The sequence below is a fragment of the Xenopus laevis genome, chromosome 5L (assembly GCF_017654675.1).
Source record: "Xenopus laevis strain J_2021 chromosome 5L, Xenopus_laevis_v10.1, whole genome shotgun sequence".
Classification (NCBI taxonomy): Eukaryota; Metazoa; Chordata; class Amphibia; order Anura; family Pipidae; genus Xenopus; species Xenopus laevis.
The window spans coordinates 109801199-109816654 of NC_054379.1; the positions used below are offsets into that span (position 1 = coordinate 109801199).

The window sequence follows — 15456 nt, forward strand, 5'->3', positions numbered from 1 at the left end:
TTAAAAGGATACTGTCATGGGAAAAAAACTTTTTTTCAACTTTTTCAAAATGAATCAGTTAATAGTGCTACTCCAGCAGAATTCTGCACGGAAATCCATTTCTCAAAAGAGCAAATACATTTTTTTATATTCAATTTTGAAATCTGACATGGGGCTAGACATATTGTCAATTTCCCAGCTGCCCCTGGTCATGTGACTTGTGCTCTGATAAACTTCAATCACTCTTTACTGCTGTACTGCAAGTTGGAGTGATATCACCCCCCTCCCTTCCCCCCCAGCAGCCAAACAAAAGAACAATGGGAAGGTAACCAGATAACAGCTCCCTAAAGCTCCCCATAGATGCGACGATTCTTCTTGCCGAACGACCGATTTTAGGGAAGTCTGACCAATCCTTCGAAATTATCGTGTGTGCGGTTAGTGCGATTTGAACGATCGTGCATCTTACGATTTTTCAGCCATCTGTCAGAAAATTGATCTGCCAGGTCAAAAAATTTTGTTGGTCCCAGTGCAATCTATATATGTTTGCAGGGCCAAGCAGGCAGCTCCCCTTTGTTTTCCTGGCAAATTGGTCTTTTTAGTTGATGGTCAATTCGTACGATCGTATGATCGTTCCGAGAAAATCGTGGTCTCACGATGAGGATCGGATCTTTTAAAAATCTCAACATCTATGGCCAGCTTAACACAAGATAGCAGCTGCCTGGCAGATCTAAGAACAACACTTTATAGTAAAAACCCATGTCCCACTGAGACTCCTTCAGTTAAATTGAGACGGAAAAACAGCAGCCTGCCAGAAAGCATTTCTCTCCTAAAGTGCAGGCACAAGTCACATGACCAGGGGCAGCTGGGAAATTGACAAAATGTCTAGCCCCATGTCAGATTTCAAAATTGAATATAAAAAATCTGTTTGCTCTTTTGAGAAATGGAGTGCAGAAGTCTGCTGGAGTAGCACTATTAACTGGTGCGTTTTGAAAAAAACATGTTTTCTGATGACAGGATCCCTTTAAATATAAATTAAGAAATATATCTGTATTATGCCCTACCAGTCCAAAGGGCAGGATAAGCATGAGTAATAATACTATTTGTCACCAGGGTTCCCAAAATGCTCTACATGTACAACTAACAAGTTCTCATTTAATTACAATAATCAACATTGTCATTCAGTCTAGTAGCATAGGGATAGAAAAGACCCAAGAGCAATCGAAGATTTGCAGCCATTGCAATTTAGCTGACTGCTGTCTGTGTGTATGGCATGAGACAAGTAAATACCTTCTGATTTCAGAAGGCTTCACTTTGCATGTAATTGCTTGTGAAGGGCTTTTTGGCTCCTTTCAGCCCTTCTCATCCTAACCAGGTTCGGTTTTCCATTCCATGAACCCCCGCAGCGAGTCAAAAAACATCTGGTCAAGCTGTAGATAGTATATATTTATAGACAAAATGCAGGGATTGAGAGCACTCCAAGGAAATACATCAAGTCAATAATTCAAATGAAAGTGGAGATTTAACGTTTCGGCTCCGCACAGGAGCCTTCGTCAGGGAAAGACAAATGTTAAATCTCCACTTTCATTTGAATTATTGACTTGATGTATTTCCTTGAAGTGCTGTCAATTCCTGCATTTTGTCTACATACTTCTCAGACTAGCACCCAGGTTTCTGCATACTAATGGTTGTGCATTCCATTCTGTTTGATTATATATAAATATATAAATATATATAAATGATTAAAAATTGTTTCCATCATTTGGATGGAATGGACGGAAACCAAATATACAGTTGCTGTGTTACAGAAAACAATTATATAGTACATAGGAATGGAAACCCATTATACGTAAGTTTGTACAAAACCATGGAATGTTTTTATAAATAGTTGAACTTTAGATTAGGTTCATAATGTGCTCTTTACTGTAGGAAATCATCCTCCAGTTCATTGTCACTTGCTGTAAATACAAATGTAGATAAGGCAGAGAAGATCTATGCCAGAGACTAAGCACTCTATCCGCTAAAAGCTCAGGCATTGACATCTAGTAGAAAGCTTTTATTACTTATTAATAGAGTTGTGCATCATTATATACGGTGGTCTACAAGGCAAGCCATTGCATTTAGCAGATATCATGGGAGGAGGATGAGATTTGTAATTAGGAAGGCTACCAACAGATGGCTTTCCATGGGAGAGTTTTTAAAAAATATGTAAATATATATCAGGCAGAAACTTTTCAGGGATGTTGAGCCTCCCCAAATCTTCATTGTTCTCATCTTATGACTTTTTGTGTGCCTAACAACCCCCTATGTTGATTCTTTCAATAGATTCAATAGAGGACAGAGGAGGGTATTTTGACTGGGGAAAATAAGTTGAGATCTCCCCATGTGCCATTGACCCTTAAGGTCACAGCATGGCCTATGGGAATCTGCAGCAGGAGAATGTGGATAAGGGAGAATTAGCTGCTGTGTTTACAGACAAGCTACTGTCTAGTCATGCCCATCCCCCCAAGCAAGAAATACAGCTTTTATAGTCAAAATAAAAGGATTTTCTAAGGTGTGATTATACCTTTTGTTTACTTTAAATGAAGGATAAAACTTATGGCAGTTAAAAAAAGGGATAATGTCCCTGTAAGGTGTGAATGTGATCTGAAGAAAACATGACAGTTGAATACAGATGAGAAAGACCAACTGTGGCTGCTATGATTACATACAGGCTTCTGTATAGGCAAGTTTTAAAATAGAGGGTTTTATTAATCTGAAAAGAGTTTTTTTTCAAATAAATGTATATAACATTTGTTGACGCAAAGGAAAAAAACTGCAGCATAAATAATGAAAATAAATTATACTAAGCAACTTTCCAATATACAGTACATGTACAGTATATGTTTTTGAAGGTCTTGTAAAGTTATGTTTCAATGCAAATGCTATTGAGAAAGTCGTGTTTATTTATCCCTTTCTGTCCTCTGCACTCACGCAGGCATTTTCATTAGGTAAAACATTTCAAAGGGTGAATAAAACCCATCTTTTTAAATGGCCCGTAATCTGAATGGCAACAGCAATATCAGGGCTATAGCTCAACCCAACAAAAAAGTCATATGTGGGTAATGGAATCATATGTTATTTTTGTGACGGATGTACAGTAAGCAGTATGAAATTGTTGCAGATCCTAACACTATATACCACCTATACAAGGCTAATATCACATGATGCTTTTTAAACATGGCACGATGATTGCAGTCATTTTTAATTCCCAGGGCACAAACGCTAGAGTGCTCAGTGGGGTGAATATGTACCCCTTAACAAGTACTTGCACCCTGAGGAATGCTGCTTTCTGCAATGAGTGCTAAATGAAAAATCCTGTGCTCGGTCAGGAGGAGCAGCAAAGCCCTGTTCTTACCACCTGCCTATGTGCCACCCCCAGCCCACTCGTTTGATCCAAAGGGCAAACGGCAGGTCTCTGCACCAGGAAAAGGAGCCCAGAGACCTGCAGACATAAAGAAGTAAAGAAAACGAATTACGATGTCTGCAAAGTGCAGAAAATGTCTGATGCAACTTTTTTTTCACTTTGCACACTGGGTCATTGTAAATGACCATGTGCCTGTGTGCAATAACAGGCATGAATGAGATCTCCCTGTCACTGTACATAGGGCAGATTTTGTCCAGAAAAGGCACACAATCATTTGTAGCCAAAAATATGGCACTTGTACTGCAACAAGTGAAACCTGTTGTTATGCACACCGGGTAACATCTGCCTTTTCTTTGTTGCCATTTTTTTTCCTGCAGAAAAGGTACCCTGTATAACATTGTAAGTCAAGTTGTATGTATATATTTATGTATGTACTGTTTGTATAACTAGATTTAAAAGTACACACTTAAAGGACAAGCATTATAATAAATAAGTATAAATATACAGAGATGCCATGTGATAAGACACAGTAAGAAGGCAGTTATAGAGCTTACAATCCAAGTTGATTTTTTGTAGGACATTGACCCTGCACAGTAGAAGTAGTCAACCAGAGGCTCTCCTGAGATAAACTAGAAATTCCTTGGCTCACTGCTCAAGAGTTTTTTTTATATATATATATATATTGCTTGTACATTTAATGCAAATGCTATTTATTTCTTTTAGTTGGAATAAAATGGAAATTGCACTTTTACATTTGAGATGTCACTTTGGAAAAGGCAGTGTCATTTGTAAATGGAATGTTATTACTGTGTGAAATGTTCTGTTATTGTTATATGTTTAGGAACCCACACACTAAGGGAAATGTTCAACATAATGTTCTTATAGAGACAGTACTTCTACTTTCTTAAAGAAACACAACTCCTTAATTCATCTGTGTGTATTGGGGAGTAACTGTTTTTGTATAGTTAGGACTTTTGTGTTGTCTCAGCATTGTGTTTGGTCTAGCATTCATTTAGACATATACTGGAGTATTATGACTGAATATAAGATAAGTTTATGTATATAATGCTCATAATATATTGTCTCCCTTTTCACGTGGATAATTTTAAGAGTGGAACAGGGAGCAAAGAGAAGAGATTTTCTAATATGTAACTCTTCCTAGTAAACTTTAGCCATTGGCCAGTGTTGGCCAGTTTTGGCCATTGGCCAGTCACAAGGGTAGCTAATATGTCAGGAAGTTGTCAGGATACAATGAGCAGTCGGCACACTGTCTAGGCATAATAATAACCTTAAAGGAGAATTCAACCCAACAATCATAAAAAGCCCCTACCTACTAAGCAAGATAGTCCCCCCTCCCTGCTTCCCCTGGAAGAGTTTAATAGGTCTGAAAATGTCCGTAAAATTTTTCCTACTTAACAGTGCAGAGTAAGGGTGGGTGCCATGTTCCGGATCCCGAGTCTTCATCTGTAACTGAGCGCCGTACTGGTGCATGTGCAGTTAGTTGGAGCAGTCTTCCGGAGCATACCGACTGTGCATGCACCAAAAGTGCCGGAAATTGCTGAAGAGGACATGAAGTAATCCGAAGGGGACCCAAAAAAACGAAGATTTGATAGATGGAGCCCACAGGCTCCACTGTCCTTACTCTGCACTGTTAGGTGGGAAAAATTTTATGGACATTTTCAGACCTATTGAATTCTGCGAGGGGAAGCAGGTAGGGGGGACTATCTTTCTTACTAGGTAGGGTTTTTTTTTAAATTCTTTGGTTGAGTTCTCCTTTAAGGCATTTGGAAACAGACACCTTCCATTCTTATTTAGGATAATGGCCAATGGAGAGATCTCCTGAAAATACTTCTCCACCGGCAACAATAGAAATCACTAGTAGTATAGCCCAGAGAGGCAACTTTGAGCAAATTCAGAAAGACAATTCGAAACAGTCAATTTTATTGGTGGAGAAGCATTTTTGGGAGATTTATCTGCCACAGTAGCGCAAATTTATTGTGGACAATATATCTCCCGGCCAAGACATGAATTGCTATATATGTAGAGGCTATGAAGTTGGACTCTTTTTCTCTTATATGCAAGAGCTCATCGTATATTCAAAGTTAAATAATTGCTGAGAAGATGAATTATTCCATGCGTCAAATTTTTCATCTCGTATTTAAACCTATAACTTTTAATTTTTATGTAACATTAAATTTCATGGACACAAAAACAAGGAATATCTGCTCAATGGTGATGAAATTTCAGCTTCCACAGATAATTTACCCGCTATTTTCTTATTATAAACAAATAGTGTTTCTTCAAAGTTAGAACAAGGCTTAGTTGTGTTTCTCTGACAAATATCTCTTCTACCAAATATTAATCACATTTGCTTTTTACACCCTTTTAACCTTAACTAAACAAATATTGTAAAATTATGGATTTTAGTGCATCACAGCAGGGCAGTCAAAACCATCTTCACATCGCCAATGAGCAATCAGAAGTACGAAAACATAAAGCTTTGGTATTCCAGTTTTTACAGACACGTTGATTTAGCTTTGGTAAAGTCTTGCAAATGCTTATGTGTACACAATATTGACAGTGAAATGAAGATTAAAGGTTTTAAGTAAAATCAAAGCTAAAATTAGTTTATCACAAAAAAATACATGTTGGAACCTGTACTATTTTATCCCCAGAGGTTTCCAGATAATCTTATATGTTGAATCCTATGTATTTTATCTGCATCAGCAAGCTCTCGGAGGCAGGGATCATCTTAATGCAAACACATTTAATAACACTAAAGGGTTATTAAAAGTCGCAAGCACTATTTAAAATGATCCATTCTTTATAGTATGTATTTAAGTGTGCCTTTATAAGTGGATGCATTGCTAGTGAGAGCCTGTGATGTGATGGCATCTCTGATTTGAGAAATTGCAGATTTCTTAACCTCTCTCGGTATGGACATCTGAGGGCTGGAGATGATAAACATAGGAGGGGTGGGCTGATACTGAGTTAGAAGACCGGTTGGCTTCCCATGGAACTTGTTCTCATAGAAATTGAACAGATCCACTTGATCTGCAGAGCTCGAACTCATGTTTTAAGGCCAAGGGTTACAAAAGCTGTGAGAGAAAAAGGAACAATAACAGATAATAATAGATTTGCTTTGGAAGGAGGCTTTATTCAAACCAGTCTCAGCTGAGAGCATTGTCAGATATCAGCAGGGAGCAGCTTACCCGCTTCATGGGTTTCTCCACACAGAGGTTTAGAGCTAAAAATGTAAAGACTTAAACAAGATTTTTAAATCATATCTACAGCTGAGAGCTGCGGAGAGAGCTTAAGAAGGCTGAAAAATCAACACTGCAGACTAAGATTATTTTTTGCTTTATTCTAGCTTTAAAATGAAGTAACTGCACTGTTACTTATGAGAATTTTGTCATTGCCACAAGACAATAACTATTATATAATTTCCTCCTCTGGTTCCCACTATCCCCTTCCTGTTCTTCCTTCCACATGTTCCCTCTGAAGTCACAAAGCTCGTTAAGAAGGAAACTATCACAGAAAAGGAATGGAGAGATGTCAGTCATGCCTCGAATGTTTATATCATTATCCGTTTAATGGAAAACATTTCATTAGCAACCACCCCTCTCTTTGGACAGGCATCAGCCAGGGATCTGGATAGGACTGAAAAATAGCAAATATTAACTTAGCCCAGAGACCTTCTGTTTATTTTATGGCAGAGAAAACCTCTTCCCTCTGCATTCTCTAAAATGAACCCTATAGTAGATAAGGACTTTAAATGCTTTACATTCTCCAGTTTCAAAAAAAAACAGAATCAGTCTGGGGAGTGCAGCATTGTCTTTTGAAATATATCTCAGTAAAACAATTAACACTCTGTATTTTGTTTTAGTTGTATTGACACATTTGCTTACAGGTACATGTATGGGACCTGTTATCCAGACTGCTCGTGGCCTGGGGTGTTCACGAGTCCACGGGAGACAGCCTTTCCGTAATTTGGAAATTTCTGGATATTGGGTTTCTGAATAACGATTCCTATACCTGTACTGATAATCTTTAATAAAAATTATTTAGGTACAGGACTTCCAAGCAACTCGAGTGTTTCTGACTTGCAAGGTTATTTTGAAAAACTTTACATGTGGCAGAAGACTATATGCTATCCATAAATGACCACCCTGACTGTATGTAACTCTCCCAAACACAGCATGGCAAACAGGAAAAGGAAAATCTTTAGAGATCCAGAGTTGCGACTATGGAGGAAAATTCCATATTTTTCTCTTTACGCCTAATCCCCACATGTAAAGAGCTCAATAGTACACCCAAGTCAAAGATTCATTTGTCTATAATGATTTTCGAATCATTATAGACAAAAAGAATGGGCATGAGTAAATTAGACTTTGTGTTATCGCAGGACTTCACTGCCTACATCACTGCCTGTTTTTTTTTACAGAAATACCAACACCAGTAACAGCCCTTTCCATTTAACTTTTTATATTTTCTTTTACCTTGGCATAATCATACTCGCAGAGGTAAGACGGTTCCAGATCAAAGTGCATGAAATAGAGCTTTAGCCGAAAACCCTCTGGGACAGTGATATTCCATGTCACCTCTGAGTCGCTAGGATAAGAGTCAGGAAAGTTGGGTGTCCGGATTTCACCAAACATATCAGTAAGCTGAATGACTTCTGCTTCCGATAACATCCACAAGCAGATGGAAAAGAGCAGCGGTATCCTGAAATTGTAAAAACATGCTCATCATACATGCACCGTTTAATTTTTAATCATAATTTTAATCATTAATTGTATTCAGTAATTCTAACGTAAATAATAATATGAATGTGGGATCTGTTATTTAGAAAGCTATTATCCAAAATGCACCAATAGCAAGAAAAGCCAAGGAAGTTGTCTGAATAAGCAATTCTTTATTTCGGCTTATTTTGCTGTAATTCAGTAATACTGGTGCGGGACTTGTTATCCATATTCCAGAATGCTCGGGACCTGGGGTTTTCTGGATAACTGATCTTTCTGTATTTTGGATCTTCATATCTTAAGGCTACTAGAAAATCATGAAAACATAAAATAAACCCAATAGGCTGGTTTTGCCTCCATTAAGGATTAATTTTATATTAGTTGGGACCTTGAACTACAAGGTACTGTTTTATTATTACAAAGAAAAGTGAAATCATTTAAAAAAAGTTGGATTATTTGAATAAAAAGGAGTCTATGGGAGATGCCCTTTCTGTAGTTCAGAACTTTCTGGATAAAGGGTTTCATGATAACGGATCCCATAACTGTACTAAGAATTTAATATTTAACAAAACAATTATAATGAGGTTTATGCAAATGTTTTCTAGTAAATGCTAGGTATAGTGGGACTGCATTACAAACATAGGTAGTAAATTGCACTGATGCTGTTATCCATAGCAACCAATCACACCTTTGATATTATGTAACTTGTCGCTTTTGGCAACTTGTGGAATTTAGTGCCAATGTTCATAACTCAGCCTTAGTGGCACAAATCTTGAAGAGGCTTTTTATCCCGAAGGTTGCTAAAACAAAACAACCTGAGGAATAATTGAACAAATCCCAAAACATTTGATTCACATGTGTGTATCTTTATGCACCTTGAATAAAATTGGGAGCATCCCACTGGTAAATTACAGCTATGGACCGAAAACGACCACCGTAGCAATTTTTTACGAAGATGATTTAAACAGTAGAACACTGACTAAAGTGAAAAATGCAGGTTTGTTTATTGGGTCCTAAAGTAACATATGAATGTAATGTTTTGGGCCTACATTGGACCTTTTTCAAGCAATTCTTAACATCAAGAACATGTTTGTTAGACATGAAATATTAAGAGTATAGGCCTTATTATTTTAAATACATTTTAATAAATGGCAAGCTGCAAAAAAGTATTTTGCATCTTTGCTCTGCCAGAATGGAGCATAAAAAGTTTTTCCTTTGCTTGTATGTAGCACTGCCTGCATTCAGTGCATAAAGGAACGCACAGTACATTCAAGTCAGGAGAGCCAAGGCATGCAAGGCTCCAAAAAGCCAAGTATTTACTGCTCCTTGATCATCTCAGCACTGCAATCTTTGCCTAAATCAGATGTTTTATCCAGCACAAGGTATGGGTGGCCGTGGCCTAAGTGCAATTACTTTTTTGTACATGGGGCTTTTTTATATATAATGAAGGAAAACAGGGCTTTAAAACAATACAGACAAAGGCAGACCAAAATGAGAGGTGGAAAGCACTTTTCATCGAGCTTAAATTACAGGAGAGTGATAGTGATGGGCGAATTTCTCCCGTTTTGCTTCATGAAAAAATTAGCGAATTTTCGCCGAAACACGGAAATTCGCTGAGAATACGCTCCTGGAGAAAAAATTCACCCATCACTAGATTGGGATAAAGGTATTACAGGTATTGGACCTATTATCCAGAATCATCGGGACATGGGGCTTTCCAGATAACGGGTCTTTCCGTAATTTGGATCTTCACAATTTAAGACTACTAGAAAATCATATAAACATTAAATAAACCCAATAGGCTGGTTTTACTTCCAATAAGGATTAATTATATATTAGTTGGGATGAAGTACAAGCAACTGTTTTCTTACTACAGAGAAAAAGGAAATCATTTTTAAAATTTTGGATTATTTGATTATAATGGAGTCTATGGGAGACGGCCTTTCCGTAATTCGGAACTTTCTGGATAACGGGTTTCCGGATAACAGATCCCATACCTGTACAAAATTTTTAGGGCATGGACTATTCCTAAAATTGTAGCAGCTGTGAATATAGCATGAGAACATCACTTTCATACTTGGTTGGTTAAATGTATTAAATATGGAGAACATTTTGTTTACTGTGGGTTCTAAGCAGGTCTTTGTAATGATAACAGGTTTTTACCTAATAAATGGAACACCATGCTCCATATAAATAACGTCCTGGAAGGAGAATTCTACACTAAAGATGAACAGCCTGGATGCTGATAAACAAATGTAAAAGCAAATAAGTATAGCTCTCATCAGGTCTTGAAAATAAAGCAAAACAATTTATTTAAAGCCCAACTGGAAAACAAACTGTTTATATTCTGTTTATAAACTTATATTAGATTAGAATTTATATTATGTTTAACTTCGTCCATGAGGAGATTATGAAATCCATGTAACCACCATAACATTGTGTCACACACCTAAAATGGCTTTGATTTCTAAAACCTGCTGTAAAAAAATGTACTTTAACACATAACTTGTGTCCTCAGTTATGTGGAATATCACATATAACAGCAAATGCTGCTGAATTATTTATTGTTTGGAATGCAGTCATGTAGAGGGTTTCAGGCTGATAATATTTAAATTTTCTCAGCTGTCTGAAAGTTATGTTAAGCAGCTCCCAATTATTCCCAAAGAAAGTGTTAACACATAAAAGAACAAAGAGAGTCTGGCAGTTGGACAGTCCGAGCGGTCTGATGTTTTGCACAGACACTTTGACAGGAAAAAACAAGTCAGATTACTGAATAGAAGACAGCATGAGACAACCGTGAATCGGGAGCTATTATGTACAGCACTTTATGCTGAATGCAAAAAAGTGGCATGTTGTGTTGCAAAAAAATGATAAAATGAAGACATTTCAGTCCTCATTTGCATTCCTATACTAATGCTGCTATACTCTGAATTTAGCCCTGTTCAGATATATGATTAAACTGAAGCTCTGGTAACATATTATTTTTGATCTCCTCGATCCATAAACATATCCATAACCGCAGTTTGACAAACAATTAATGCACCTGTTTGTATGAATTTTTCATTAGTATCTCAATTGAAAAAGACTGTCTACCATTTGTGGTATCTCAGGTCTAACAGAACCTGGTCTTTGGCCAGAAAACTGAATAAATAACCTGAATGCACGGAAATAGGAAATAACCCCCCCCCCCAACTGTAGTGCATGTTCACTTCACGTTGCTATATTCAAATGTTTTATATTTGTGCTCTCTCGGATAAATAGGAAGCCACCAATTCACTCAGGATTTCTATATATGACAGAGCACGTGAGTCAGTACCTGGTATATTTTAGTGGTAGATTGCAGTACAGGTTTATGTTATATATTTAATTTTGCCACGTATGGTGGCCTTCTAGTTCATTAATAATAACTGCCATTTATAGACATATTAGGGTAGGGTGTATTCAAAATCACTGTGTATTTCACTGCTGCATATTTTTAATGTACAGTGAATTTGGCATCTCTGTTTATTCAGAGCTTATTAAATGTATAGAGAGATTCAGAATACCAAGATCTGCTGTACCCAGAGAGCAAATGAAGTAGCTGAAGACTTTATCATATTGACTTTATTGCAACGAGCATGGATTATATGACTTGTTGATTGAATAGTGTAGCACCATAAGAGGCACCTCAATAAATCACTGCTATACAATTTTACATTATTATAAAAGGATCCTGTTATAAATGCTACTAAAGCTATTATTTGTTAAACCACGTGTTTCATGAAATTACATCAATCCTAAAATGACTACAATAGATTTGATGCATAACTATCAAACTGTCAACCATTTCTAACTCATTCTGACAATTCTTTAAGTCAGTTACAGCTTTTGATAACCATATGTCATAAATATTATTGCTCCATAAGTCCCTCTAATGTCCCCTAAGTACTATAAATACAGTAGAAGCCCTATTTTACATTTTTCAGGGGACCAGAAAAAAATGGTGTAAAATCCAGGAAAATGTGAAATCAGGGAAATGTATTATGCAAAATATATAGGTGGGACCACAAAACAACAATGTAAAATGAGGGGAAACAAAATCAGGGGATGTAAAATTGGGGTTCTACTGCATGCACTTCTATATTGTCAGCATAGACAATTGGTTGTATCTACATACAATAAAGGGACAAATATAACCCTTGCTGTGCAATAGCATATTAGAAGTAACCAAGGATTTCAATGACCATATAGATGAGCTAGTGCTTTTATACAGATCGTGGAATTCCAAGGTAATATTTTAACAGGTAGCAGAATAGTTTTTTTCATAATACAAAAGCTTTAGAGCAACTGAGATCATCCAGCCTGATAACATCACTAACCACTATTTCTTAGCACATATTTTCAGGTTTATTACGGCTTTTATAATTATAAAGTTAACACTGACTATTCTTTTCCTTAGGTTGCTTCCTTGCACCACCATGTCTGGGAACACCCCATAGTTACCGAAGTGAGCCAGCTTTTGCTGGCAAACTACACACAAGGCACTATTCTGCGCCAGCCTTAGGAAATTCCTCTAAAACATTCTTGGCACCAATAACTGCAAGCTGCTGCTAAACCATATGCAGATTTAAAGAGGAACTATAACATTTCAAAATACTGGATTATAAACACTAAAGGCACAATGAAACCCATGAATAAATAACTAAATGTATCACTATTGTTATTACTATATCTTTCCAGATTTTCCTGGTCCATCGCAAATACTCCCAAAATTTCCCTGATCCATAACAAATGCTTGGATGGCAACATATTTGGTGTGGACCACAAACTGTGCAGTGTCACTGTCATAACTTTCATTATTACAAGGGAGGAATTTTTATGATAGGAACGAGAGACTATTTGCCTGGGCTCTCAGAATCATAGGGGTCCCTTGGTGGTAGATCAATGCACAAAGGGCATTTATATTGTGCATCAGTTCTTAGATGTATTCAGTAAATAATCCAACAATTTACAGGGATGATAAGAGATCAACAACAGCTGGAGCCCTGAAGTTTGGACATCCTGCAAAAACGTATTAGGCCACCAAATTACAGAATCTAATCTGTATCTTTCTATTGGAGGGAATGCAAGAATTAATTTATCTGAGCAATGTAGAATATAAATTCTTCCGAAAAATTTTGTCACCAGCTAGAACAGAAAGCTCCTCTAGTTAATAACCAGCATTATTCACTAAATTCTTTGATTCTGCAAAAACATCTGTACAATTCAACTGCCAATACAATATATTTCCACAATAAAAGTAACCAGCAAATATTTATGACACGAGATGCCTGAAAAACTAATCATCAAAAATGATTAAATAATAAATAAGAACGAAAGTTGGCCTTTCTCCTTTTATTTTAACTTAGAGCATTGATGAGGAGTCTGGGGAGTTTTTGAAAAGCAGAGACAGCATGTTTTTTTCTTGCTCACTGGTGGCATTTCCTAATTCTCCCTGGGTTATTCAGTAACTCTAATGTTTGTTAACATCATTTTACCAGTCCTAAAGCTATCATAAAAGCAAGTCAGTAAGTTGTTATGAAATTGTCCCTATCAGTCTTTGGAGGTACATTCAGTAGAAAATGTTGAAATGTTGTTAGTTTTGACTTCCCCGGGGCTCTTATAGCTTTTATTATTCAACAAAATTAGGACTCTATATATATATGTACGGTTACCGGACAATGCAAATGTAATGAATAGAAAAGTAAAATAACAGAGATAGCCAGTACATTATTTATCCAGACAAGGTGGCAAGCCTATTGGTGCAACCAAGTGTGGCTTTCCAATCTTTATCCTTGATTTTCAAGGACTGGCCTACACCAATAGGCTTGCCACCTTGTCTGGATAAATAAAGTACTGGGCTATCGCTGTCATTTTACTTTTATATTCATTACATTTGTATTAAGAATGATTTTTGTTGGTTTGATTACACATTGCATAGCATCCCGAATAGTACCGGATAGGTCTCTTGTAACAATGTATTTCATACTGGCACACACATTTGTACAGGTATGGGCCTGTTATGAAGAATGCACTGGACCTGGGGTTTTCCGATAAGGGATCTTTCCATAATTTGGATCTTTATATCTTAGGTCTACTAAAAAAATGATTTACACATTAAATAAACCCAATAGAAATGTTTTGCCTTCAACGGGGATTAATTATATCTTATTTGGGATCAAGTACAAGCTACTTTTTTTACTATTACAGAGAAAAAGGAAATAATTTTTACAATTTTGATTAAAATGGAGTCTATTGGAAATGGCCTTTCTGTAATTTCTGGATAACAGGTTTCTGGATAATGGCCTTAAGCAAAACTGCATAGCACACTAAGCAATATAGGGTATAAGCAGGGTATAAGGAATAGTAGTGGCCAATACTGTAAGGAACATAGACCTGAGAGTAACTGAATGCCACCCTGATAAGGTCTACACTGCACTGGCACAACAAGCCATTTGCATATGCCACAGTGTGCAACTCTTCATTAATAGTGACTAGTACTACAAGGCACATAACAGTGCAAGGCTCAAGCTCACTGATAAGTACTGCCTGGCACAGAGCACAGAGAAACACTTAATGGCCTGAGATGCTATATAGTTTATGGTAATAAAAAAGAAGGCAGGTACAGCACCAGAAACTGTAAGTGCCATGCCTAGCAGCAAAGTCATGCTCTGTTACCTGTACCCAATCAGTTAACAGCTTAATTCACTCAGGGGTTGTAATTTGCCCACAAATTCATCAACTGCATAGCATCATACAAACTGACAGTTTCGGTATCTGCAGTTTCATTCCAGGCAATCATGATTGGCACCCTGAACTCTCATTACTAACCTCATTTTGGCAGATATTTTCCTTCTCCCTGTCTTCTATCTCCTTTGTGTGTGTGTGTATTTGATCCTCACAGCTGCTCTGCCTGGCTTTAGCTTTGTCCTGTGCTTGCTGGTGTGTGTGTGCTGGGGAGTTAGTGCTGGTACTCTGTACTCTAGTCACGCCTCCCAGTCTGTAACTGTTCCTTACCAAATGGGAGAAACAAACCTGATGGGACTTTAGAATGAGTACTTAGTTCAGGCAGGGGGAATGCCTGGAAGTAGGGTGTTGGTAAAGAAACAAGCAATCATTCCTGTAAACAGAACACTAATCCCACTACAAAAGTTGCACAACTGAATTGACAAAAGCATGTATCCACTTTTTGTGTTTGTAATGACTGGAAGCAGCAAGCTTATCTTTCAGCACCCAGCCACCCACTGGTTCTCTGGGAACAATATACACACAGTTCAGTTGATGTACATGTCCTCCTATTTTCATCAAACATTG

General features: G+C 37.2%; 1 protein-coding gene across 3 annotated transcripts in view; it reads right to left on the reverse strand.

Moving 5' to 3' along the window:
- Nucleotides 1-15143, reverse strand: part of ovch2l.L (ovochymase 2 like [provisional] L homeolog) — a 66407-nt gene extending 51264 nt beyond the window's left edge. The window contains exons 1-2 of one of the 3 annotated variants that reach the window (XM_018261735.2): nucleotides 14974-15143; nucleotides 7882-8107 (exon numbers count right to left, since the gene is read on the reverse strand). In XM_018261735.2, the coding sequence (XP_018117224.1) occupies nucleotides 7882-8107; nucleotides 14974-14978 (231 nt within the window). In that variant the 5' untranslated portion in view covers nucleotides 14979-15143. 3 annotated transcript variants of the gene reach the window in all.
- Between the last annotated feature and the right edge of the window lie 313 nt (nucleotides 15144-15456).